Here is a 27,665-nt window from a genome sequence, read left to right on the forward strand (position 1 = left end):
GAATGATGTAATGTGACGTCATCAGAATCTCTCACCTCTCCAGTAAGCCAGAAGAGGATCTCTAGGGTGAGGTGTAATATCCTCTCCGCCATCTTGTCTCTGTCCATATCCATCTTTAATGGGTAAATCAGGACAATGTTCTTTTGTAGAAGATCTTCACTGAGAGGATCCGATATTGTAGAGACCTGAATGAGAAGATGAGCCGATGTAACATCATAAGAATCCTGTAATAATACAATTACTGGAGATAATAAGGGAAACATATGAGGAGATTTATTATTTTACAGTATTTAGTTTCCTTCTTTACATCTACTAATAAATCCTATATATTTAGGCCACAGACAACAAGCAGTTTCCTCCTCGGAGTCGGCAGCTGAATACGTTCTTCATAGACTCATCTTCCATAACGCTAATTCTCGTCTCATTTACCGACCCTGGAATCGGCATTAGCAATACTGCAGGAGATATTCATTACACGCGACATGAGAAATAACTACCGTATATACTCGATTATAAGCCGAGATTTTCAGCCCATTTTTTTGGGCTGAAAGTCCCCCTCTCGGCTTATACTCGAGTCATATCGGGGGTCGGCAGGGGAGGGGGAGCGGGGGCTGTGTAATTATACTCACCTACTCCTGGCACGGTCCCTGTATGTCCCTGCTTCTTTTATGCAACAAGAACCGAACTCAAGGATATCATACCTAGTAGAAAAAACCCTTCTATAGGATGTGCCCATTGCACTCCAACAAGGGGACAGGGACAAAACTCCCCTATAATATACACCTATAAGCAAAAACGGAGCAAGATGTCCCACAACTAACAAATATAAAATGAACAAATTTTATTGACACAATGACATACAAAAAATATATTAATATGTACAACAACAGTAGAAAATGAGGATAAGGTGTCTGACAAGGACAAACACACCAAAAAATGCGCACAAACTACACATACAGGGCGCAGCAATGGACATAGCATGGGACGAGAGTATGCCCCGTAACAATATGTAATAAGGTGCAACACATAGTATACGCATAGAGTTCAGTAGTGACACAACAGACCAGGGAATACACAATAAATCCGTTAACCCTTAATAGGGGTAAACCCTGCCTTCATGAACACTCCACCCATATTGCAACCAGCCCAAAAGTGCTGCACCATGAGGATACATCCCTACCCCAGCCTGCTGCTTACCCATGTGCGAAAATTCCGGTGTGTACCGTCCCACGAAAAACCCCGACGCGCGTTTCGCGTACTAACTGCTTCTTCGGGGGGCTGTGTGGCTTCTAACAGAGCGCCCGGTTTTTATCACTCCATTGCAGCTGGAGGTAATGAGGCGCAGGCGCGCTACAGCGCACGTAAGTGGGTCCACCGGCCGGCAACACGCCAACTTCCGGCCTTCCCAGCAACGCCCAGAGAGAGGGAAATCCCCCGTGACGTCACTGATCTGGGCGTTGCTGTTAGGGAAGCCTTACGGAGGCGCGGCACGGCCCGGGATCCACAGCGCATGCGCGACACCGCAGCGGCCATTTTAGTAAGGGGAAGAAATCCCGGCAATGCACTAAACAGGTAATCAGCATAGTGACAGGTAACACCAGAGTCCCACCCAACTAATACATCCTGGAAAGCCTGTACACAGGTCCGGGATGATAAAATTACCTGGCTCCCATTAATCACAATGTCCACTCAAACGTCCATGTTCGGATACTGCGGAAGTGTGCCATAGCCGCAGGTCCGAGATGATAGAATAGCAGGACTCCCATTGCTCAAAGATTCATTCAAGCGTCCATATTCAGATGCTGTAGGGGTGTGCCATATCAATAACAGGATGCCATATGATTTCCGCAAACGTTCTCCAAAGGTAACCCAGCTGCAAGGCTGTCTGTTCCAGACCCAATAGGTCTAATCACCAATCACTAAAAGTAAATATGAAATAAACAAACAATCTAAAAAAGAAAAAAGAAAAAGAACAGAACAAGAATTAAAAACACAGAACAATAAAAATGAGAGAAGGAGAACGCGGCTCCAACACTAATGCAAAGTGCCTACAGAAAGGGAACAAAAGAGACCTGCTCATTCAGGCCATTGGGGACCATAGTACCCAATGAAATGATCCATCGGCACTCCATTTGTGCCAGGATCCGTTTGAGATCACCACCTCTACTACCCGCGTGCACCTACGTCTATGGTGGAACAGGGCCTTTTTAGAACGGTATATAGCCAAGGGGTTAATTCCCAGGGGATTAAGGATACAGGTGTTCCCCTCATTTACAATGGAGGATGAATCCCTGAAGAAGGAATGGGAAGAGCTGTCCTCTGGTTGCTCTAAGGGCTATATGGAATTACTGGTGAGATCTAACACCACCTCTCTACAAGAGATTGAGGAGGAAATCGGCTCTTTACAGGAATCATTACGTGGTACCCTTTCAGCAACTGCCGAGAAAAAATTAAATGATGAATTAGAGGGCGACTTCCAGAGATGGGAGAAGGATATTGTGGCAGTAAAGACCAAAAAATATCAAAGAGATGTGCTCGATTACAAGAATAATCACGTATATAGGTGGAGGAAAAAACAATCTGCAGCTGGGTTACCTTTGGAGAACGTTTGCGGAAATCATATGGCATCCTGTTATTGATATGGCACACCCCTACAGCATCTGAATATGGACGCTTGAATGAATCTTTGAGCAATGGGAGTCGTGCTATTCTATCATCTCGGACCTGCGGCTATGGCACACTTCCGCAGTATCCGAACATGGACGTTTGAGTGGACATTGTGATTAATGGGAGCCAGGTCATTTTATCATCCCGGACCTGTGTACAGGCTTTCCAGGATGTATTAGTTGGGTGGGAGCCTGGTGTTACCCGTCACTATGCTGATTACCTGTTTAGTGCATTGCCGGGATTTCTTCCCCTTACTAAAATGGCCGCTGTGGTGTCGCGCATGCGCTGTGGATCCCGGGCCGTGCCGCGCCTCCGTAAGGCTTCCCTAACAGCAACGCCCAGATCAGTGACGTCACGGGGGATTTCCCTCTCTCTGGGCGTTGCTGGGAAGGCCGGAAGTTGGCGTGTTGCCGGCCGGTGGATCCACTTACGTGCGCTGTAGCGCGCCTGCGCCTCATTACCTCCAGCTGCAATGGAGTGATAAAAACCGGGCGTTCTGTTAGAAGCCACACAGCCCCCCGAAGAAGCAGTTAGTACGCGAAACGCGCGTCGGGGTTTTTCGTGGGACGGTACACACCGGAATTTTCGCACATGGGTAAGCAGCAGGCTGGGGTAGGGATGTATCCTCATGGTGCAGCACTTTTGGGCTGGTTGCAATATGGGTGGAGTGTTCATGAAGGCAGGGTTTACCCCTATTAAGGGTTAACGGATTTATTGTGTATTCCCTGGTCTGTTGTGTCACTACTGGACTCTATGCGTATACTATGTGTTGCACCTTATTACATATTGTTACGGGGCATACTCTCGTCCCATGCTATGTCCATTGCTGCGCCCTGTATGTGTAGTTTGTGCGCATTTTTTGGTGTGTTTGTCCTTGTGTCAGACACCTTATCCTCATTTTCTACTGTTGTTGTACATATTAATATATTTTTTGTATGTCATTGTGTCAATAAAATTTGTTCATTTTATATTTGTTAGTTGTGGGACATCTTGCTCCGTTTTTGCTTATAGGTGTATATGTCCCTGCTTCTTCCAGCGCTGCAGCTTCTTCCTGTACTGAGCGGTCACATGGCACCCCTCATTACAGAAATGAATATGTGGCTCCACCTCCCATAGAGGTGGAGCCGCATATTCATTACTGTATATGAGCGGTGACGCTGCCCGCTCAATACAGGAAGAAGAAGCAGTGCCGGGGAAGAAGCAGGGACGCAGCGCCAGGTCCAGGTAAGTATACGGGGAGGGGGAGCACCGCGCTGCGCGATAGTCACCTGCTCCTCGGTCCGGGTGTCGCTCTGTCTTCAGAAGTGACGCTCAGGTTAGAGGGCGTGGTGACGTAGTCAGTGCGCGCCCTCTGCTGAACGTCAGTGCCGAAGATGGAGCCGCACGAGGAGCAGGTAAAAGTGCTGGGGTCCTGAGCGACGGAGAGGTGAGTGATTTTTTTTTATGGCAGCAAAAGCAAATGGGGCAAGTGGCTGTGCGGAGCATCTTAGGGGGCCATACTTGTGCAGCATTATAAGGGGCAAGTGACTGTGCAGAGCATCTTATGGGGCCATACTTGTTCAGCACTATATGGGGCAAGTGACTGTATGGAGCATCTTATGGGGCGATAACGCTTGTGCTGCACTATATGGGGCAAATATCTCTATGGAGCATCTTATGAGGCCCTTATTACCCTTTATGCAGCATTATATGGGGCATATTTTAATATGGAGCATCTAATGGGGCCCATCAAACTTTATGGAGCATTATATGGGGCTCCTGATTCAATATGGATATTCAAAAAGACTTAACCTTTTGATGTCTCAATTAATTTTACTTTTATTGGTATCTATTATTACTTTTGACATTTACCGGTAGCTGCTGCATTTTCCACCCTAGGCTTATACTCGAGTCATTAAGTTTTCCCAGTTTTTTGTGGCAAAATTAGGGGGGATCAGCTTATACTCGGGGCAGCTTATACTCGAGTATATACGGTACTTCATGATGAGGACGACATCTTCATCTTCTACTACGGCTCTAGAAACAGATTTGGCCAGAGTCGGTCACTGACTCCATCACCACCGGCCTCTATATGAAGGTTTCCCGTCTTCCCCGCACTGTAATCTTCTATCAAGTTAGATCTCAGCTCCTATTCACACAGAAGTTTGAGGCTTTTAGAAAAGATTTTTTGTTTCCACAATCAACGTGGACAGAAATGATCTGATCCCAAAGTCTCCATGTACAGTGATTTATGGGGTTTATTTCTGGCCTTAGGCTTTCCGATATTACAAGAAAAACACCAGAAAAAAAACAAATATTGAAATGTTTCTAAAGAAAATTGGCTCCAACAAGTCTTGTAAAAAGAAAAAAACATGGAAAAAGCAGAAGACACATTTTATAATTTTAAAATGTGTGAGGCAGTGACCGATGTCATATGTGAGGGTCGCTTTGTGTCCTCCAGGATGTGCTCAGAAGCGTATTAGATCCGCTGGAGTGCCCTGTGCTCATAGCAGGTTGACTGTGAGTGACAGGGTAGAATATCTTCTTCACTTCGACCATTTACCACATTTGGATCCTTCAGACACAACCTGAAAACCCATCTCTTCAGGAAAACATACAGCCTGCCCTGACTCTGCTTCCTTCTCACCGTCACCGGAGCTGCTGCAACCCCCCAACCTACTGTCTCCTTCCCCACCATCCTGCAGAATGTAACCCCAACAAGGGCAGGGTCCTCTCCCCTCTGTATCAGTCTGTGATTGTTAGTTTACTGTGTTATCTGTATGTAACCCCTCCTCATGTACAGATCATCAATGGTGCCATATAAATAATAATAGTATATGGGCACTGGACTATGGGATGGAGGATGTGTGATGGGTATATGGGCACTAGACTATGGGATACAGGATGTGTGATGATTTCCCGCTTCGACTACTGCAATATCCTTTTCTGTGGCCTCCCTGCTAAAACCCTTGTACCTCTCCAGTCCATCCTTAACTCTGCTGCCCGACTAATTCATTTCTCTCCTCGCTACTCCTCCGCTTCCCCCCTCTGCAAATCTCTTCACTGGCTACCATTCCCTCTATTATATCTTTTACCGAATGTTACTGACTTTTTCCAATCTTAAAGGGAACCTGTCACCCCGGTTTTTCAGTAGGAGATAAAAATACTGTTAAATAGGGCCTGAGCTGTGCGTTACTATAGTGTTTTTTGTGTACCCTGATTCCACCCCTAAGCTGCCGAAATAACTTCCCAAAGTCGCCGTTTTCGCCTGTCAATCAGGCTGGTCAGGTCAGATGGGCGTGGCGACATCGCTGTATCTTCCCCTAGATCTTGCATATATTTCCGTTGGTGGCGTAGTGGTTTGCGCATGCCCATCTTCTGAATCCACTGGGCAGGAGAAGAAAAAACGCGCGATCGGCGCTATTGGTGGCGGCCATCTTCCTGAGGCCGCGCGTGCGCATAGGGAGTCCTCTGATGCCCGGGGCTTCAGGAAAATGGCCGCGGGATGCCGCGCGTGTGCAGATGGAGATCGCGGCGGCCATTTTCCTGAAGCCGAGTTTCCATCTCAACTTCAGGAAAATGGCCGCCACGATCTCCATCTGCGCACGCGCGGCATCCCGCGGCCATTTTCCTGAAGCCCCGGGCAGCAGGAATCCCTATGCGCACGCGCGGCCTCAGGAAGATGGCGCCGATCGCGCGTTTTTTCTTCTCCTGCCCAGTGGACTCAGAAGATGGGCATGCGCAAACCACTACGCCACCAACGGAAATATATGCAAGATCTGGGGGAAGAAACAGCGATGTCGCCACGCCCATATGACCTGACCAGCCTGATTGACAGGCGAAAACGACGACTTTGGTAAGTTATTTCGGCAGCTTAGGGGTGGAATTAGGGTACACAAAAAACTCTATAGTAATGCACAGCTCAGGCCCTATTTAACAGTATTTTTATCTCCTACTGAAAAACCGGGGTGACAGGTTCCCTTTAAGAAAAATGCTCGTGATACCGATCATGAATCTGAATGTACCATATTCGTGCCGAATTTATGTTTGGTGATCGTTTTCTGAACATATTCGCTCATCTCTAATTATGGCCACCACAACCTGCTACACAAAATAAAACCCCCACTCAGTATGGAGGCATTTACAGTCCACCACAACCCCAGCCTGCAGTGCACGGAGTCTCAGACTTAGAAGTGTTATGGAAATTTGATTTGGTTTGGATAAATCTATCCCTGTGTGTGCTGCAGCCATTCCCAATTATCAGATCAGATATGTTGAGCGCTCAAGAAAGAATGACTCTGACACAAAAGTGACAGGATAACATTCCATTCAGATCTCTGGTTTATTCTTTGATACATAGTTTTATAGATGTGGAGCGCCCCCAGACACAGGGCCACGGGGTACTCGATACCGGGCCTTCTCTGTCTCGGTCCTGGGGTTGTCTCGGTGGCTATACCTGGTCCGTGACCCTGCTAAGGGGCGTCCAATGAGAGGTGATGGTGCGTGGTGCAAGACGCGAGGAATAACGAGGACGCAGGGTTGCAGTCTCTTTACCTTTTTACTGAAGGTTTCGGGATCCGCAATCCAGAGCACTGCTAACAGGGCTGGCTAAGACCGGCCTGTCCGAAGGCACATCCAGAGTTCCCTTTGCAGGTGGAAATCAGTACCTACCAACTAGCTCCTGTGTGCTGTAGTCCTTCCCTGCTGAGCACCACGGGATAGTTCTCACAACTTTCGTATCAGTTCTTTCTCTCCTCGTCCCCCAGATGATGTGGCTGGGATGCACCCGTATGACAGGTAGACCTTGAGTTATTCTGGGACCCTAGAGTCGCCCCTCTCCCACGATTGCCTCCTATGTCCGCTTAGGGGATTTATGTCGGACAGCCGACCTATAATTAACTGTCCTGCCACTGTCTGAAGTAATGCTTGAAGTCTGTTACTTTCTCGGTGCTTCGGCCACTGGCTATGTGCCTCAGTAGAATGTTGCCGATCTCGGGGCACGACTCCTACTGGCTCTTTCTCCTTTGTACTACGATCTCACTTCTCACCTCTCCACAATATACTTCGATTTGTGTCCTTTCTTGGGATGCCGCCGCAAGGTAGTGCAGGCGCGGATCCGTACGATCTGTCCTTTCTGCTAGGCCCCTGCCAGGAACCCACCTCTGACAGGTCCTCCCTGGAGCTCTTCCAGGCTACTTTCTGTCTAACTTCCTGTCCAACCCCCAGTTTTACCAGAGTGTGAGGAGTGGCCTAGTACATAGTGCCTTTTGCTCCCCCTGGTGGCCAGAGTGTGAAGTGTAATGTGTGACTGTGATACCTGGTCAGGTGAACTCCTTTAGTGCAATCAGATGCAACAACACTCCCCTTAGCGGCAGATCGACATTACTGCAACGACCAGGACTCTGGGGCTCTGCACTCCCCCCGGTTAAATCCAGTACTCCCAGACTGGGAAAAGAAGAATAACAATACATGTTAGTAGAAAACACAAAATTTTCAAATACTATGAACAAGTAAATATAGCTTCCCGTTATGGGAGGTGAGGATGCTTGGACGTTGCAAAAGGTTGGCCATGCATAGTTCATGACTCCCAGTTCAGTAGGTGCAACCTTGAACTAGCAGGGACCCCGGGTAAACAAAGGGGTCCCTGTGAAAGTTTTGGAGCGATTCACTATCCATCACACCATTGTCCATTCTTAAACCGTAACAAAGATATTTACACAAACATTTTCAACCAAATAGCAACTATCATTAATATCTCCAAGTTTTATAGCGAAGTAGAGTCTGATTTTTAGTGCTACGCGTAGACCTCTGCAGCGCAGGGGTTGCTATTGGCCTGACAGGGCCCACTACGCTGGCTATCGCTGGTGTAGTGCACTGTCTTCTAGCTACACCTCTAGTGAGTCTGGGCAGCACCAGCATGCTGGAGTTCTCAGAGCTGTCACTACTAATGGTGGGCATGGCAGATTCACTGATAGCAGAGGGAGGGCTTGCTGGTTCGACTGTTGGCATCGCATGTTCTGGTGGGGTCGGTTGCGCTTGCGGGTCCGGATGCCCTGGCACCACATTTAGCTCTGGTGGTTTCAGTTGACGAAACGTTAACACAGATACCACAATGGCCTGATTTATTTGAGTCCACGACTGGGAAAAATCGCCAAGAACAGTGTGTATCATCTTCTCCTCTTCCACGGGCGGAGAAGTATTGGGGTCTGTTTCCCTATCTCTCAGCTTATCAGGGCATATTTTGAGGTGGTCTCTGGATATGGTCGTTGAGGTTTCCCCTCCGTCTTTACTGATGAGACAGACCTTCATATTGTCGAAATCGGAGGGCAGAATGGTATACGGTTCTGCTTCCCATTGGTCATCAAGCTTGTGTAGTCTCCTCTTTTGTTTGAGTACCTGCTCACCGGGTGACAAAGGAGCCGCGGGAGCATACTGATTGTAGTCCCTTTCTTGTTTTTGTCTGGCTTGGGTGAGACTTCTTTCTACACATTCCTGTACTTTGCGGTACCTTTGCTGCCTCTCGGTATCCCAATCCGCATCTGGCGATATATCTTCGGGGGTCAGGACCCCCATGTCCAGATCAACGGGTAACTTGCTAGACCTTCCTCGCATCAGGTACGCTGGGGTGCAGTTGGTGGAATTCACCGGAATGTGGTTGTACATGTCTACCAAGTCTGGTAACTTTGTGGGCCACAAGTTCCGCTCCTCTACCGGTAAGGTCTTCAGTAAGTCAATCACCACTTGGTTCATCTTCTCACACATCCCGTTGGTTTGTGGATGGTACGGCGTGGTTCTGATCTTCTTACACCCATACAAATTGCAGAACTCCTGGAACACCTCCGCTTCAAATGCTGGTCCCTGATCGGTTAGCACCATCTCCGGGTACCCATGGGGTCTACAGAAGTACTGCTGGAAGGTTTTGGCAGCCGTCCTAGCCGTTAGATCTTTGACCGGTACGACTACCAGGAATCTGGAGTAGTGGTCCACAATGGTGAGAGCGTAGAGATAACCTGACCGGCTAGTTGTTAGCTTCACGTGATCCAGCGCGACCAACTCGAGCGGCCGTTTGGTGATGATGGGCTGCAAGGGAGCCCGTTGGCTGTCACGATCCTTCCGGCGTAGGCTACAGGGGCCACACTCTCGACACCACTTCTCGATGGCTTTCTTCATGCCAATCCAGTAGAACCTCCCACAGTGTAGCCTCTCCAGTTTTCTCCACCCGAAGTGTCCTGCCCAATCGTGGTACGCTCCCAGGACCATTGGCACATCTTGTCTTGGGACTACGATCTGCCATACCAATTCATGAGTGCGTGGGTCGATGCTACTCCGGCACAGCTTGCCATCGTGGATAAACAGTCTGCCCCTCTCCTTCCACAACTGTAATGCCTCTGGTGGATCATCCGGGCCGGGATGCAAACCTGCCTGCGTCAGGAGCTCTTTCACCCGACGGACCGCAGGGTCGCCATCCTGGTTCTCTGTCCACCCGTGATGGGGCAGGGGATCCAACGGGGCGCCCTGTTGATTCCTGCGCCTGTTCTCCACCTGATGGGAACACTGGGTTGCCTTGGGGTGATGGAAAGCGGGCAGCTCTACCTCTTCAAATGCTTCTGGATCCTCCCCCGTTTGCATCGGCATTCGCATTCTTGTGCCCGCCCGGTACTTGATGGTGAAATCGTAAATGGACAACCGGGCCATCCACCGCTGCTGCAAGGCACCGAGTTTTGCTGTGTCCAAGTGCGTTAGCAGATTATTATCCGTGAAGATGGTGAATTTTGCTGAGGCCAGGTAGTGCTTGAACCTCTCCGTCACGGCCTATACGACAGCGAGGAACTCCAGCTTAAAGGAACTGTAGTTGTCAGTGTTCCTTTCAGTGGGGCGAAGTTTCCTGCTGGCGTAAGCGATCACTCTTTCCTTGCCCTTCTGGACCTAGGACAGCACAGCTCCCAGCCCCACGTTGCTGGCATCCGTATGCAATACAAACGGCTGATCATATTCAGGGTAGGCTAGTACCTCTTCTCCCGTCAGCGCCGGCTTTAAGCAGGTGAACGATTCTTCCAGTCCGTTGTTCCAATCAAACGGGGTATTCTTACCCTTGGGTTTCTTGGGTTGGCCCACCAACAGGTCTTGCAACGGTGCGGCCTTCTTGGTGAAGTCTTTGATAAACCTCCGGCAGTAGCCCACCAACCCGAGGAACTGTCGGACTTCGTGGAGGTTACCGGGCTGCGGCCAGTCCTTTATCACCGTGACTTTGTCGGGGTTGGGGGCCACTCCTTCGGCACTCACCACATGGCCCAGGTACTGCACTTTGGGTTTCAGCAGATGGCATTTGGACAGTTTCACCTTTAAGCCAAAGTTGGACAGAGCTTCAAACACCTTGGCCAGGTGCTTCAAATGGTCTTCATAGGTCTTGGAGAAGACAATGACATCGTCCAGATAAAGCAGCACGGTCTCAAAGTTCTTATGTCCCAGACAGCACTCATCATCCTCTGGAACGTCCCCGGGGCGTTACACAATCCGTAGGGCATGTAGTTGAACTCGCAGAGACCCATCGGCGTCGTGAAGGTCGTCTTTTCCTTGTCCGCCTCTGCCACGGGAACCTGCCAGTACCCACTGGTGAGATCCAAGGCAGAGAAATTTTTAGCAGACTTTAAAGCAGCCAAGGACTCCTCTATCCTAGGCAGGGGATATGCATCCTTATGTGTAATGCGGTTTAGTTGCCTATAATCCACACACATCCTCATGGTGCCATCTTTCTTCTTAACGAGAACTAATGGAGCTGCCCAGGGGCTACAGCTGTCTCTCACTACCCCAGCCTCCTTCATCTCTAGTAACATATCCTTGGCAAACTGATAATGAGCTGGGGGTACAGGACGGTATCTCTCTTTTATGGGTGGGTGATCTCCTGTGGGAATATGGTGTTGAATCCCTTTAACCCGCCCGAAATCAAGGGGGTGCTTGCTGAATACCCACTCATACTCGTGAACCACCCTGTAGGCCCCCTGTATCTGGTGAGGTGGAGTAGAATAAGTGCCCACATGTAATTCTTGACACCAATCTTTCGATTGCCCTGCAGAGCCGTTGTCCTCCGCCGGATTGGACGGGACCAAGGGCACGGGTGCCTGTATCACGCTGTTATTAATAGTAAACAGCTTGGCAAGCGTGACATATTTGGTTAGGTGGACTTCTTCCTCCCCACAGTTAAGAACACGTACTGGCACCCTCCCTTTGCGGACATCAACCACCCCTCTGGCTGTCAGGAGGGTAGGCCTATTATCTGAATACACAGGTTCTACTAGGGCCTGATAGTCCTTGCCCCCGAGACCTATGGCTGCCCGACACCATATTAACATTTCACTCCTGGGGGGTATTGCAATGGGGTTCGAATCACTCACTGTGACCCGGCCAATTTCACCACCAGTCAGCTCCACCTGCTGTCTCCGCATTAGGGCTCTGATTTCTTTCTGCAGGGCACGTTGTTCACTGTAACCATCTGTCTCTGCTACCTGCTGCAACAAGACAATAACTTCGGCAAGACAATTTTCTATGACATTAGTACCGATGGTCATCATGGGGTTACATTCACGTCGGTCAATATCAACAATGACAATTCCCTGGGCCTTCAATTCTACCCGCCCCACCTTAATGGTGACCTCTTTATATCCCACTTGCGGCAGTGGCTGACCATTACTAGCTATTATGGTAAAATCATCATCGGGGCCACGGGTGATGTCGGTGTCCTCCCAATAACGTCTATAAAGAATGTAGGGCATAGTTGTCACCTGGGAACCAAGCGTTCTTGGGTATCCCGTCGATCACGATGGGGAGAACTGGTCGCCCTCCGATGTATTTGGCTCTCCAATTCTGCGGGCCTGACCGTTCTACTCATGGGGGTTGGCCCTCTGCCCCAGGGGTTGCTCGTTTAAATTACAGTACCTTGCAAGATGGCCCACCTGGTGGCAGCGGCGGCAGATGGGTCGTCCATCCCGATGAAAGCAATCGTCATCTCTGCCTTTGGTCGACGGGACTCTCCTTGGTCGCTGCCAGGGGACATATTCCGGTCTGGAAGCCAACTGGATCTTCTCCTCGGGGGCCTCCTGTAGAGATTGGACGGTCCGGGCTAGGGCAGCAACGCTCCTGGTCAGCTCCTGTATCTGGAGGCGCAGTCCTGCAGGGAAGTCGTCTGGGCATCGGCCCCGGCGGAAACGGGTGCGTCCGGCGCCACCTCCTGGTGTTAAGTGAGGACTTGACGCCTGGGAAGTGTGGCACGGCTGGGCTGTCGCTCTGGTAGTGCCTGGATGGCTTTATCTTTAAATTGCGCAAAAGTCAGGTCTGGATTCTGCATGGCCAGGAAGTGTAGCTGGGCCCTTTGGTTACTGCACAGGAGCTCCTCGATGAACCGCTCCTTCAGGAGTTTATCTTCATCTTGCATGCTGTTTGGGTCACTTTGCTTGATGGCCCGCAGCGCCTCCTGAAGATTAAGGGCATAGTCCCGTAAGCTATCCTGCGGCCTCTGCTTGCACCCATAGAACGTCAATTTAATTTCCGTAGCGGTGCGGGTGTCAAAGGTGGTTTTAAGCTTTGCAAATACCTGTTTCGCAGTTCTCTTATCTGCAACGGGCCAGGACTTCACTTCCCTCAAAGCTGCTCCAAAGAGTTGGCTGGTTATCATATGAACTTTCTGGGGCTCTGTCAAGGGATAAAACTCGAGCAGGCTACAAATCCCCTCTTTAAAGTCAGTGAATGTATGTGATTCTCCAGAATATCGCGGGAGCCAGGCGGCTCCTGGTAGGTACGGCATAGAGAAGGGCATTATGGCTGTCGTAGCTGCGGCAGTGTCCGGTGGGCTGATGGGAGCGGCAAGCCCCGCGGCATCTAGCGGTGATACTGGGTTTGTGGCTGCGTCCGCCACAGAATCTGGAAGTGCCCCTGAGTCCGCAGCAGTGGCCGCCACCTCCGCTCCCCCGGGATCCGACATGGCCGTTCCTCCCCCTTGCTAACCTGCCGGGGTCGGGGTTCTACTTCCGGGATCGGCGCCGGGGTCGAGGTTCTTCTCCCAGGATCGGCGCCGGGGTCGGGGTTCTCCCTCTGGGATCGGCACCAGGGTCGGGGTTCTCCTTCCGGGATCGGCACCTCACCCGGACTCCCCGCTCCGCGCTCTTTTCCAGCCGGCTCCACCCACTAAGTTATGGCTCCTCCCCTCACGCTCCACACGGCGCAGCAATGGCAGATTTTTGGCGGCAAATAGCGATACACAGTCTTTGCAATAAGTCACAGTTCAATCACAGTTCCAAGACACACATGACCTGATTCTTCAGGCTTAAGTAGATCCTGTTCGTGACGCCAAGTTGGAGCGCCCCCAGACGCAGGGCCGCGGGGTACTTGATACCGGGCCTTCTCTGTCTCGGTCCTGGGGTTGTCATGGTGGCTATACCCAGTCCGTGACCCTGCTAACGGGCGTCCAATGAGAGGTGATGGTGCGTGGTGCAAGACGCGAGGAATGGCGAGGACGCAGGGTTGCAGTCTCTTTACCTTTTTACTGAAGGTTTCGGGATCCGCAATCCAGAGCACTGCTAACAGGGCTGGCTGAGACCGGCCGGTCCCAAGGCACATCGAGAGTTCCCTTTGCAGGTGGAAATCAGTGCCTACCAACTAGCGCCTGTGTGTTGTAGCCCTTCTCTGCTGAGCACCACGGGATAGTTCTCACAACTTTCGTATCAGTTCTTTCTCTATCCATCCTCTAGATGATGTGGCTGGGACGCACCCGTATGACAGGTAGGCCTGGAGTTATTCTGGGACCCTTGAGTCGCCTCTCTCCCATGATTGCCTCCTATGTCCTCTTAGGTGATTTATGTCGGATAGCCGACCTATAATTAACTGTCCTGCCGCTGTCTGAAGTAATGCTTGAAGTCTGTTACTTCCTCGTGCTCCGGCCACCGGCTACGCGCCTCAGTAGGATGTTGCCGATCTCGGCGCACGACTCTTACTGGCCCTATCTCCTTTGTGCTATGATCTCGCTTCTCACCTCTCCACAATATACTTCGCTTCGTGCCCTTTCTTGGGATGCCGCCGCAAGGTAGTGCAGGCGCGGATCCGTACGATCTGTCCTTTCTGCTAGGCCCCTGCCAGGAACCCACCTCTGACAGGTCCTCCCTGGAGCTCTTCCAGGCTACTTTCTGTCTAACTTCCTGTCCAACCCCCAGCTTTACCAGAGTGTGAAGAGTGGCCTAATACATAGTGCCTTTTGCTCCCCCTGGTGGCCGGAGTGTGAAGTGTAATGTGTGACTGTGATACCTGGTCAGGTGAACTCCTTTAGTGCAATCAGACGCAACATCACTCCCCTAGTGGCAGAGCAACGTTACTGCAACGACCAGGACTCTGGGGCGCTGCAGATGCGTATAAAAAGGGGGTATTTAGTAAATTAACATACAATTTAGCTATTATTTCATTGGCTGACAGAGTACATAATATATTTAACTGAGTACATGGCATATTCTGACAAAAGTCTACTTGGCAACAAGCTGATTTAGCATGCTTAGAAGCAGCTGTCACCCTTATCCTGCCATTTCAGCAAGATTTAGCGGGATTCTAGACATTAGTTCAGGACATCTGACCTAAGTTCCTGTTTTATGGTGTTTGTAAAGTACCAAGGAACCATCTGGCCTAGCTCATGTGGTCAAGCTGAGCAATAGATTATAAACTAGCTGAGTATATAGATATATATGCTTTTATGTGAGTATATATGATTAAAGGAGTATACATGCAAGTGAGATCTAAATGATAAATATATTTCTATCACAGAAGCAAAGGCTGAATGGTGGATCAGGAGCTTTCCACTCCGTGATTCACTAATCTATTCAGCGGTATCACCGTCATGGGAGTGTGGATATCACTGACATTGTGATGATGGGAAGGAGAGGGTGACCAATACCACACCCCACCGAGCCCTGTCAATTCATAGGCATCATAGCAACCGAGTGGGCTACCTTTATGGATGATACACTCCTGCCTATCCAACTATCGTATGGTAAATATCTCATAGATCCTGGGTTCATTAGTATCTGCACCAAGAATGAGGCTGAGTATTTATTAAATGTCGGTGGTCGGAGGTAGTCAGTGAGGTGGATGGTACCATATTGTGTATGTAGGGGGCAGTACTGTGGGAACATTAGAAAGTGGGGGGATGGCAGTACTGTGGGGACATTATACTGTGTGTGAGGGGGATGCCAGTCCTGTGGAAACATTATCCTGTGTCTGTGGGAAGCCACTATTGTGGGACCAAAATACTGTGTGTGGTGGGATGATGGTACTGTTGGAACTTTATACTGTGTGTGGGGGTATAGCGGTACTGTGAGAATTTTATACTGTGTGTGGGGGGTATAGCAGTACTATGAGAAGATTATACTGTGTGTGGGGGTATGGCTGTACTATGAGAGCATTATACTGTGTGGTGGTATGGCGGTACTGTAGGAACATTATACTGTGTGTGGGGTATGGCGGTACTATGAGAACATTATACTGTGTGTGGGGGTATGACGGTACTATGAGAACATTATACTGTGTGTGGTGGTATGGCGGTACTATGAGAAGATTATACTGTGTGTGGGGGTATGGCGGTACTGTAGGAACATTATACTGTGTGTGGGGGTATGGCGGTACTATGAAAACATTATACTGTGTGGGGGTATGGCGATACTATGAGAACATTATACTGTGTGTGGGGGTATGGCGGTACTGTAGGAACATTATACTGTGTGTGGTGGGATGGCGGTACTGTAGGAACATTATACTGTGTGTGGGGGTATGGCGGTACTGTAGGAACATTATACTGTGTGTGGGGGTATGGCGGTACTGTAGGAACATTATACTGTGTGTGGGGGTATGGCGGTACTATGAAAACATTATACTGTGTGTGGGGGTATGGCGATACTATGAGAACATTATACTGTGTGTGGGGGTATGGCGGTACTGTAGGAACATTATACTGTGTGTGGTGGGATGGCGGTACTGTAGGAACATTATACTGTGTGTGGGGGTATGGCGGTACTGTAGGAACATTATACTGTGTGTGGGGGTATGGCGGTACTATAGGAACATTATACTGTGTGTGGGGGTATGGCGGTACTATGAAAACATTATACTGTGTGTGGGGGTATGGTGATACTATGAGAACATTATACTGTGTGTGGGGGTATGGCGGTACTGTAGGAACATTATACTGTGTGTGGGGGTATGGCGGTACTATGAGAACATTAAACTGTGTGTGGGGTTATGGCGATACTATGAGAACATTATACTGTGTGTGGGGGTATGGCGATACTGTAGGAACATTATACTGTGTGTGGGGGTATGGCGATACTATGAGAACATTATACTGTGTGTGGGGGTATGGCGGTACTATGAGAACATTATACTGTGTGTGGGGGTATGGCGGTACTATGAGAACATTATACTGTGTGTGAGGGTATGGCGGTACTATGAGAACATTATACTGTGTGTGGGGGGATGGCAGTACTATGAGAACATTATACTGTGTGGGGGTATGGCGGTAGTGTGAAAATACCTTTTTTATGAGAGATGCCAGTACTGTGGAAACATCATACTGTGTGAGCGCCATCATATATATTACATAAGGGGTGTAAAAAGGAGAGTCATAAAAAAGACTCCTCAGGGCTGTGCTGCATTTGTACAGACTGCTATCTGCCGTCCAGACGGGACCATGTGACATCAATGGGAAGAGGGAGGGTTTCCGGAGGGAAGAGTCTAGAGGGTGCACCTGGTCAGGAGACCTTGATGACGCAGTTACTAATATTATAAAGGCCGGAGCCCCAAAGGCAGAACAGATTTGGCGCCAACAAAGGAAAGGGGTGCGGGGAAGAATCTGAGGTACCAGCTGATGGTAAAGTGCCCGAGGCAGCTGGGTGTGGGGCAGAACCTGCTTACAGGGCATAATGGGGGCATTGCACTGTGTGGGGCCAAGAAAGGGGCCCTGTACTAGGAGAACAATACGCTCCCTCACTTCCTGTCCTCCATAGTTGGCTCGTATGTATCTATTACAGGAAACAGAACAACAACGTTATGATTCTTATAAAGAGTCTCCGTGCAGAAGGGGTTAATGTCCCCGCGCTCAGTAATGGGGAATCTCCACATACCTCCACCTGCAGAGCCGCACTCCACATATATGGCTGCTCTGTGCGCACAGGACCTGTGATGAGGTCACAGGAGGGAGGAGTCAGGGGTCGCGTGATCAGGGGCCTCAAGGAATGAGATCCAGAGTGAATTGCAAATCGAACCTTTGAACTTATCATGGGTGATTCAACCAGTTGTAAGAAAACCTTAAACGATGGTTTGGCCCAGGGATCAGTGCTGGCTCCTCTCCTGTTTGCTTTGTACCTAGCTGACATTCCTGAATGAATATCACAGAAATGTGGATATGCCGATGAATGGGCACTTGCTACAATGAGCAAAACAATGGAGGAAGCAGAGGAGGTTCTAACAGGAGATCTTAGTGTAATGGGAAAGTATTTTCAACAATGGAGGCTAAAGTCAAATCCATCAAAAACGGAAGTATGTTGCTTTCATTTACACAACGCAAGTGCTAAGACTGAACTCAAAGTACGTTTTGAAGTACAGTTTCTTTGTAGCGCTGTCCACCAGACTTCTGCACAACACAACTGATGGTCCCAACCCCATTTATAAGGCAAGAAATCCCACTTATTAATTCACCTGTGAAGTGAAAACCATTCCCGGTGACTACCTTTTGAAGCTCATCAAGAGAATGCCAAGAGTGTGCAAAGCAGTCATCAAAGCAAAAGGTGGCTACTTTGAAGAACCTAGAATATAAGACATAATTTCAGTTGTTTCACACTTTTTTGTTAAGTATATAATTCCACATGTGTTAAGTCATAGTTTTGATGCCTTCAGTGTGAATTTACAATTTTCATAGTCATGAAAATACAGAAAAATCTTTAAATAAGAAGGTGTGTCCAAACTTTTGGCCTTTACTGTATATGAATCCTGTCATGTGATTTTTGCAGTAATATTGAGCTGCAGACTAGATCTGACATCTGATCACACATTTATTTATATGTGACAATTATACACAAGAATTTTCCCCTTAATCCCAGTGTGTACAATATTCTGCGCCAATCTCATCCGCTTCCCGTTTTATTTACTGGTGATCATTTTTGTAGATCACACAACCACAGATTTTTTTCCATGCATACACCTACAAGTATTTTAACCCTCGGGCGATTTTCCATTTTTTTTCATTTTTTTTCCTTCCCATAACTTTTTTATTTTTCCATCCACATCGCCGTTGGGACTTTATTATTTTGGCGGGACGTTCTTATTGATACCATTTTAGGCGCAGATACCATGTTTTGATCACCTATTATTTAATTTTATTACAATGTTGCAGTGACCAAAAAAAAACGGAATTATGGCGTTTTGAGTTTTTTCTCATTATGCCGTTTACCAATCAGATTATTTTAGATTTTGATTGGTCAGACCTTTCTGAACACATCAATTCCAAATTTGTGTATTTTTTTTAATGGAGCAAAAGCGGTATTTTTTTTTCTTATATTTTTATGATATATGACGTAACTGCATCATGCGTTGTGAAGGGTTAAATACTGTAGCTATTGGCCAAATGGACCAGGTCCTTCTGCCAACTTGGATTTAGCCTGCTCACTGTGAGAAAGCTAAATCCAAGTGGGATAAAGGACCAGGTCCCTTGGAGTGGTTTAATACCAGACTTAGTAAGCTAAAACACCAGGTCCTTCTGCCCACTTATATTTAGCTTGCTGTATATAACAAATTCTAGTGGGCAACGCAGTCCACCAGTGATTCACCAATCTGATGCACTGTAATGATTCCACTGTTCACTGTCGGACTTCCGTACTGTAGTGCCCCTGTGTCACGCAGGGGGCAGTCCGGCAATCCAACCTACTACAATGTTTCCGCCAGGTTATGCGTATTGCCGGTCACTGTGCTCCCTGAGTTCACCTCAAATGACAGTTGACAGCTCAGAGGGTCTATGATAACCGCTAACTGTAATCTCCAGTGACCTCACAGGTGGCGGCTTCCATGCCACCCTTAGTGTGTGTACGGCGGACACGGGGAGGGGTCACGTTTTATGATGTCACTGTGGCCTCTGTATGTATTGGAGCCGGGGATCGTCTTGGGACCTCGATGTGGATTACGCTGGACCTTGTGGATCTCATTGAACCTGCAGGTGGTTTTTTTTTGTTAAATGGGTGAAAGAGGGCGTCTGTTTTTATATTTTAATTACATGTTTTTAATCTGTGTTTCTTTATTTTTACTTACAGTGTTAGTAATCGGGGTGTTTCATAGACACTTCTCTATTACTAACCCTGGGCTTGATGTCAGCTCTGATTTTTGACAAATCACAGTTGTGATTATACTTACAGCCCTGGCAAAAATTAAGAGACCACTGCAAAATGTCCAGGTTGTCTGATTTTTGAGTAAAATGTAAATTGTTCTTTTATTCTATAAACTTCTGACATGTCTCAGAATTTTCAAGCAATAAATTTAATATTTTTTTCTGACAGAATAAATATAAAATAAAAAAACAAACAAAAAAAAACCCAGTGATTTCAGACCTCAAATAATGCAAAGAAAGCAAGTTCATAATCATTTAGAAACAACACTACTAATGTTTTAACTCAGGAAGAGTTCAGAAATTAATATTTTGTTGAATAACCATAATGTTTAATCACTAGTGTTGAGCATTCCGATACCGCAAGTATCAGGTATCGGCCGATATTTGCGGTATTGGAATTCCGATACCGAGTTCCGATATTTTTGTGATATCAGGAATTGGTATCGGGATTCATATTAATGTGTAAAATAAAGAATAAAAATAAAAAATATTGATATACTCACCCTCGGACGCGCCCTGGTTGTAACCACTGCAACCGCCATGCTTTCCTTCCTAAGAATGAGCGCATGAAGGACCTGCGATGACGTCGCGGCTTGTGATTGGTCGCATGAGCAGTCACATGAGCAGTCACGCGACCAATCACAAGCCGCGACGTCATCGAAGGTCTTTCACGCGCTCATTCTTAGGAAGGGAATCATGGCAGTTTCCTCTCCTTCAGACCCTGGGATCCATTACAGGATACCTTCCGATATTTGTGTCACATTGACTTGTATTGGTATCGGATATCGGTATCGGCGATATCCGATATTTTTTGGATATCGGCTGCTACTATCCGATACCGATACTTTCAAATATCGGAAGGTATCGCTCAACACTATTAATCACAGCTTTCATGCATCTTGGCAGCTTTCCAGCAGTGTTTCGCACTGCTTCTGGTGCAAAAATGAAAGCAGTTCTTCTTTGTTTGATGGCTTGTGACTATCCATCATCCTCTTGATTACATTCCAGAGGTTTCCAATGGTGTTCAGGTCTGGAGAATGGGCTGCCCATGACAGGGTTTTGATGTGGTGGTTTCTTAATTTTTGCCAGAGCTGTATACAGTGGGGCAAAAAAGTATTTAGTCAGTCAGCAATAGTGCAAGTTCCACCACTTAAAAAGATGAGAGGCGTCTGTAATTTACATCATAGGTAGACCTCAACTATGGGAGACAAACTGAGAAAAAAAATCCAGAAAATCACATTGTCTGTTTTTTTTAACATTTTATTTGCATATTATGGTGGAAAATAAGTATTTGGTCAGAAACAAAATTTCATATCAATACTTTGTAATATATCCTTTGTTGGCAATGACAGAGGTCAAACGTTTTCTGTAAGTCTTCACAAGGTTGCCACACACTGTTGTTGGTATGTTGGCCCATTCCTCCATGCAGATCTCCTCTAGAGCACTGATGTTTTTGGCTTTTCGCTTGGCAACACGGACTTTCAACTCCCTCCAAAGGTTTTCTATAGGGTTGAGATCCGGAGACTGGCTAAGCCACTCCAGGACCTTGAAATGCTTCTTACGAAGCCACTCCTTCGTTGCCCTGGTGGTGTGCTTTGGATCATTGTCATGTTGAAAGACCCAGCCACGTTTCATCTTCAATGCCCTTGCTGATGGAAGGAGGTTTGCACTCAAAATCTCACGATACATGGCCCCATTCATTCTTTCATGTACCTGGATGAGTCGTCCTGGCCCCTTTGCAGAGAAACAGCCCCAAAGCATGATGTTTCCACCACCATGCTTTACAGTAGGTATGGTGTTTGATGGATGCAACTCAGTATTCTTTTTCCTCCAAACACGACAAGTTGTGTTTCTACCAAACAGTTCCAGTTTGGTTTCATCAGACCATAGGACATTCTCCCAAAACTCCTCTGGATCATCCAAATGCTCTCTAGCAAACTTCAGACGGGCCCGGACATGTACTGGCTTAAGCAGTGGGACACGTCTGGCACTGCAGGATCTGAGTCCATGGTGGCGTAGTGTGTTACTTATGGTAGGCCTTGTTACATTGGTCCCAGATCTCTGCAGTTCATTCACTAGGTCCCCCCGCGTGGTTCTGGGATTTTTGCTCACCGTTCTTGTGATCATTCTGACCCCACGGGGTGGGATTTTGCGTGGAGCCCCAGATCGAGGGAGATTATCAGTGGTCTTGTATGTCTTCCATTTTCTAATTATTGCTCCCACTGTTGATTTCTTCACTCCAAGCTGGTTGGCTATTGCAGATTCAGTCTTCCCAGCCTGGTGCAGGGCTACAATTTTGTTTCTGCTGTCCTTTGACAGCTCTTTGGTCTTCACCATAGTGGAGTTTGGAGTCAGACTGTTTGAGGGTGTGCACAGGTGTCTTTTTATACTGATAACAAGTTTAAACAGGTGCCATTACTACAGGTAATGAGTGGAGGAAAGAGGAGACTCTTAAAGAAGAAGTTACAGGTCTGTGAGAGCCAGAAATCTTGATTGTTTGTTTCTGACCAAATACTTATTTTCCACCATAATATGCAAATAAAATGTTAAAAAAACAGACAATGTGATTTTCTGGATTTTATTTACTCCGTTTGTCTCCCATAGTTGAGGTCTACCTATGATGTAAATTACAGACGCCTCTCATCTTTTTAAGTGGTGGAACTTGCACTATTGCTGACTGACTAAATACTTTTTTGCCCCACTGTATATTACCCCCATTGCCACTGTACAAAAGCAATCAGGAAGAGCTGAGGCGATGCTCAAGAATTAGCGCTTGTAATAGATGCTCCATTTCTCGTGTGGCTGAGGATTAGTGTTGATAGGGGCCAATATCCATGGACCTTCACAGCTTTTTAATATCACCCATTTTTTAATAACCAGCAAAGAAAAAGCAGACAGCTGTTCAGTGATTAATAGGCTGAAAAGGTAAATATTTATTGGGCCCTTCCCAGCATAATGAGACCAGCTCACAGCCAATGTGGTCTCGAACTTTCATGCTGTAAAATGGGGATAGTTAAGGTTAAAGGTGAAAAATGAAACAAAAAGGGGGTAAGCAGGACAATAGCCCTGAAAACAAAAATGTGGATAGCAAGATCACCTAAAATAACAAAGAATAAAATGTAATAATAATAATCTTGAAAAAAAGAGGCATAGGTCCAAATGTAGGAGGAGGTGTAGTAGGTGGATGAGCTTGAGGCGGATGCGGTGATGAAGGTGGAAGAGGCAGGGGATGAGGTATCCAACAGGTTTTGTGGGTTATTTTAATTAACTTATGGAAGCACTTAAAAGAACATAGCATAAAATAAAAAAGAACAATGTAGATGCAGTAGTCGGATGTCCTAGTGGAGGAGGAGGTGGTGTAGGTGGACTAGCAGTAGGTGGACATTGCGCTGTAGGTGGAAAAGGCAAGGCTGATGGTATCCAACTTTATTTTTGTGGATTTTATTTCTCTTCCTTTTTGGTGAGGCCCCAAAATAAAACAAATGGCAAATAAAATATAACAATGTCTGGGTGCAGATGGTACATTTGTCTGGGCAGCCAAAGGTACAGACAAGTCCTGTGGACTCCACTCCTGGTTTCTTTTAATGAATGTGAGAGTGCCCACGTTGGCTTTGGCCAGGTGGATGCGCCTATGTGTGATTATATCTCCTGCGGTGATAAACACACGTTCCAACATTACACTTGCCATGGGGCATGCCAGCATTTCCGAGTCAAAAAGTACAAGCCTAGGCCATGTGTCCAGTTTTGAAACCAAGAAGTTAAATGGGCAGAGCCATCACTTAGTACATGCAGATAGGGTTGAGCGACTTTTACTTTTATAGGATCGGGTCGGGTTTCACAAAACCCGACTTTTTCAAAAGTCGGGTCGAGTGAAATCGGCCAATCCAATAAAAAAGTCGGGGTCGGCCGAAACACGAAACCCAATGCAGTGCATTGGGTTTCCAATGGTTCCCAGGGTCTGAAGGAGTGGAAACTCTCCTTCAGGCCCTGGGATCCATATTTAAGTGTAAAATAAAGAATTAAAATAAAAAATATTGCTATATTCACCCTCTGACGCGCCCTGGTACTAACCGGCAGCCTTCCTTCCTTAGAATCAGCGCGTGAAAGACCTTAGATGACGTCGCGGCTTGTGATTGGTCGCGCGACCGCCCATGTGACCGCTCACGTGACAAATCACAAGCCGCGATGTCACCGAAGGTCCTTCAAGCGCTGATTCTTAGGAAGGAAGGCTGCCGGAAAGAAGTAGGGCGCGTCCGAGGGTGAGTATATTCCTATTAGGTATATACAAACATATTGCAAACATATCGGAACTCGGTATCGGAATTCCGATACCAGATTCAGAAGATCGCCAACCTCATGGCCGACCCCACACAGGGGTCGGGTCGGGTTTCATGAAACCCGACTTTGCCAAAAGTCGGCGACTTCTGAAAATGGCGACCCCTTTCGCTCAACCCTACATGCAGACGTGTGGACACGGACATGTACTCTTCCACCATGTTGTTATAATGCTGGCACCTGGTTGTATAGACCGTATCAGATGGTGGTGCTGGATGTTGTGGCGTGCTGATGAATTTTTTTTTCACATTTTAGCCATGCTAACCCTTCCTTTCTGAGGTGGTCCCCAGCTGCTTTGGTGACTTCCTCCTCCTCTGCCTTGTGTTTCTTCTGTCAGGTGGGAATTCCATCAGTAGTGCCCCTACCAGCATGTGCTTGTATTCACACATTTTGCCATCCGGCTCCAGTGACGGAATTAATAATGGTACTTTGTCTTTGCAGCAGGGATCTAGCAGGGTGGCCACCCAGTAATCAGTAGGGGTATGATCTGGGCAACTCTGCAGTCGATGCGCAGGCACGGCAGACTGTATTGGCTCATCCTGCCCTCTCTCTGTTGGAGTCCATCAAGGCTCTGTCCTGGGGCCCCTACTTTTTTCCATCTATACCCTTGGCCTAGGACAACTCATAAAGTCCCATGGCTTCCAGTACCACCTTTTTGCTGATGACTCTCAGATCTACCTCTCTCACCCAGATGTCGCCTCTCTGCTGTCCAGAATCCCGAAGTGTCTATCAGCTATATCCTCCTTCTTCACCTCTCGTTTCCTAAAACTCAATGTAGACAATACAGAACTCATCTTTCCTCCATCTCGCATATCCCTCCTACCTGATTTATCTACTATGGTAAAAGGCATCACGCTCTCTCCCGCACCTGAAATCCGCTGCCTCGCGGTAACTCTTGACACTGCCCTGTTCTTCAAACCGCACGTCTAAACTCTTGCCACCTCCTGTCACCTCCAACTCAAACATATTGCCAGAATCTGTCCCTTCCTCTGCCCTCAATCTACTAAAACGCTTGTGCATGCCCTCATCATCTCCCACCTCGACTACTGCAACATCCTCCTCTGTGGCCTCCCCGCCAACTCTCTTGCACCACTCCAGTCTGTCCTCAACTCTGCTGCCCGGCTAATCCACCTCTCCTCACTAATCCCGTTTCTCCCCTCTGCAAATCCCTCCACTGGCTCCCAATTCCCCAACGAATCCAGTTTAAAATACTAACACTGATCTACAAAGCCATCCACAACCTGTCCCCTCCCTATATCTCTGAACTAATCTCCCAATATCTTCCCTCACATAATCTCCGATCCTCCCAAGACTTTCTACTCTCCTCCACACTTATTCATTCCTCACACAACCGCCTCCAAGATTTCTCCCCAATCCTCTGGAATTCCACGCCTCAACACGTCCAATTATCCACCACCCTCGGATCCTTCAGACGGAACCTGAAAGCCCATCTCTTCAGGAAAACCTACAGCCTGCAATAACCATTCTGCCGCCTCGCCAACCACCTGAGCTGCCGCCTCACCAACCACCCGAGCTGCTGCACCCCTGACCTTCTGTCTCTTCCCCATTATCCCATAGAATGTAAAGGTACCGTCACATTTAGCGACGCTGCATTGATATAGACAACGATGCCAATCGCTGCAGCGTCGCTGTGTGGTCGCTGGAGAGCTGTCACATAGACAGCTCTCCAGCGACCAACGATGCCGAGGTCCCCGGGTAACCAGGGTAAATATCGGGTTACTAAGCGCAGGGCCGCGCTTAGTAACCCGATGTTTACCCTGGTTACCATTGTAAAAGTAAAAAAAAAAAAACAGTACATACTTACATTCCGGTGTCTGTCACGTCCCACGGCGTCAGCTTCCCTGCACTGTGTCAGCGCCGGCCGGCCGTAAAGCATCATTCGTTATGGAAATTTGGGTTGGATAAATCTATCCCTTGTGTGCTGCGCCCGTTCCCAATAAGACTGAGTATTTTGACCGCTCAAGAATGAGACTGCACAAAATTGTGACAATAACATTCCATCAATACTGACCCTTTATTGTACATACATAGTTTTAAACGTGCATATAGAAAGGAGTGGTTAGGGGTGGTTAGTTAATTACCATATTGTCTAGCTCCTCTGTTATTGGTTATCTAAATATATATGGAATATTGTGATTAATGCACATATGAATGCTGATTAAGCAACTAAAGTGTAGTTGTCTGCATCTTTCTGCATCTAGGACAAAGTTGAGACATCTGATCATCACTTAATACATCTGGCATTGTTCTGCTTTTTTGGGTGGAAATCACCGAACAGTGTCTCTGGCTTATATCAGTTTATGTCAGCCATTTTAACCAAATGATTATAGTGTATATAGATATTAAAAAACTTTAAAAAACTTTAAAATGTAAAAAAACTGAAGGAAAGAGGAAAAAACCTTCAAAAGAATAAAAAGTTAAAACGTTTTCTCTCTCTCTTTTTTTCCCCCTAAACTCTCTGCGCTCAAATGCAGTCAGAGACACACTTCCCCTCTTCATATGCTGCTGTATCCAATGTTACTAATATCACATATCTGAAAAACAAGTATGTCACAGAAAAAATGATAGATACTATTTAGTTCCACTTCTTTACAAATAGCTACACCATAGCCAGCACTGCAGGAACAGGAAACTTAGCAAAAAAAGGAAAAAAACGAATGTGACAGTGTGATTTACAATGGATATATCTTTGCCAGCGGCAGAAAGGGAAGTTCAGAAAAAGAGAAAAAAAACCTTTCCTTTCTAATTGTATGCACTTAAAGCAGCAATACGTGACACAAACAGAAACAGATACAGACATCCGGGAGAAACCGATGCCCTTTTATTATTTTGTGACACGTGCAAGTTGCTCTGGGAACAGACTACTGCCAATCGCACTGGGCACACCTGTGCCCGGGCCGCCTGAGTGAGAAACACAACAAGCGGGAAACCTACCACCCCGGTCCGGTCATCCTGACTGGATTGCCGACACTACGGGAATCTGCAGTAGCCCTCTAAGTTATCACTACCCGTGCCTGGAGCCTGGGACCACCTGCCCCGGAACTACCTGTTCCTCCTATGCACAGGAATCCTGCAATAACTTATCGAGCGATTTGACCTCTTGCGGTCTGTTACCCAGCAACCACAAGCAAAACAGTCACTGTCCCAACTGTCTCCCGGATCTTACACAAACATGGAACACATACACGGCACACAGCAGACACCTTGATCCCAGGGTTTTGGATACGGGCTTGGACTTTTTACACTACCTGGGAATGCGTGC

The 27,665-nt window shown here is 47.5% G+C and overlaps 1 protein-coding gene across 3 annotated transcripts in view; it reads right to left on the bottom strand.

The window, feature by feature from the left end:
• Positions 1-17,853, bottom strand: part of LOC138663001 (oocyte zinc finger protein XlCOF8.4-like) — a 39,905-nt gene extending 22,052 nt beyond the window's left edge. The window contains exons 1-4 of one of the 3 annotated variants that reach the window (XM_069749040.1): positions 17,796-17,853; positions 7,964-8,091; positions 1,663-1,949; positions 36-185 (exon numbers count right to left, since the gene is read on the bottom strand). In XM_069749040.1, the coding sequence (XP_069605141.1) occupies positions 36-113 (78 nt within the window). In that variant the 5' untranslated portion in view covers positions 114-185; positions 1,663-1,949; positions 7,964-8,091; positions 17,796-17,853. Of the gene's footprint in view, positions 1-35; positions 186-1,662; positions 1,950-7,963; positions 8,092-17,795 lie in introns of those variants that run through there. The other 2 variants (XM_069749041.1, XM_069749043.1) reach the window with 2 other exon arrangements.
• Positions 17,854-27,665: the final 9,812 nt, after the last annotated feature.

The sequence above is a fragment of the Ranitomeya imitator genome, chromosome 2 (assembly GCF_032444005.1).
Source record: "Ranitomeya imitator isolate aRanImi1 chromosome 2, aRanImi1.pri, whole genome shotgun sequence".
Classification (NCBI taxonomy): domain Eukaryota; kingdom Metazoa; phylum Chordata; class Amphibia; order Anura; family Dendrobatidae; genus Ranitomeya; species Ranitomeya imitator.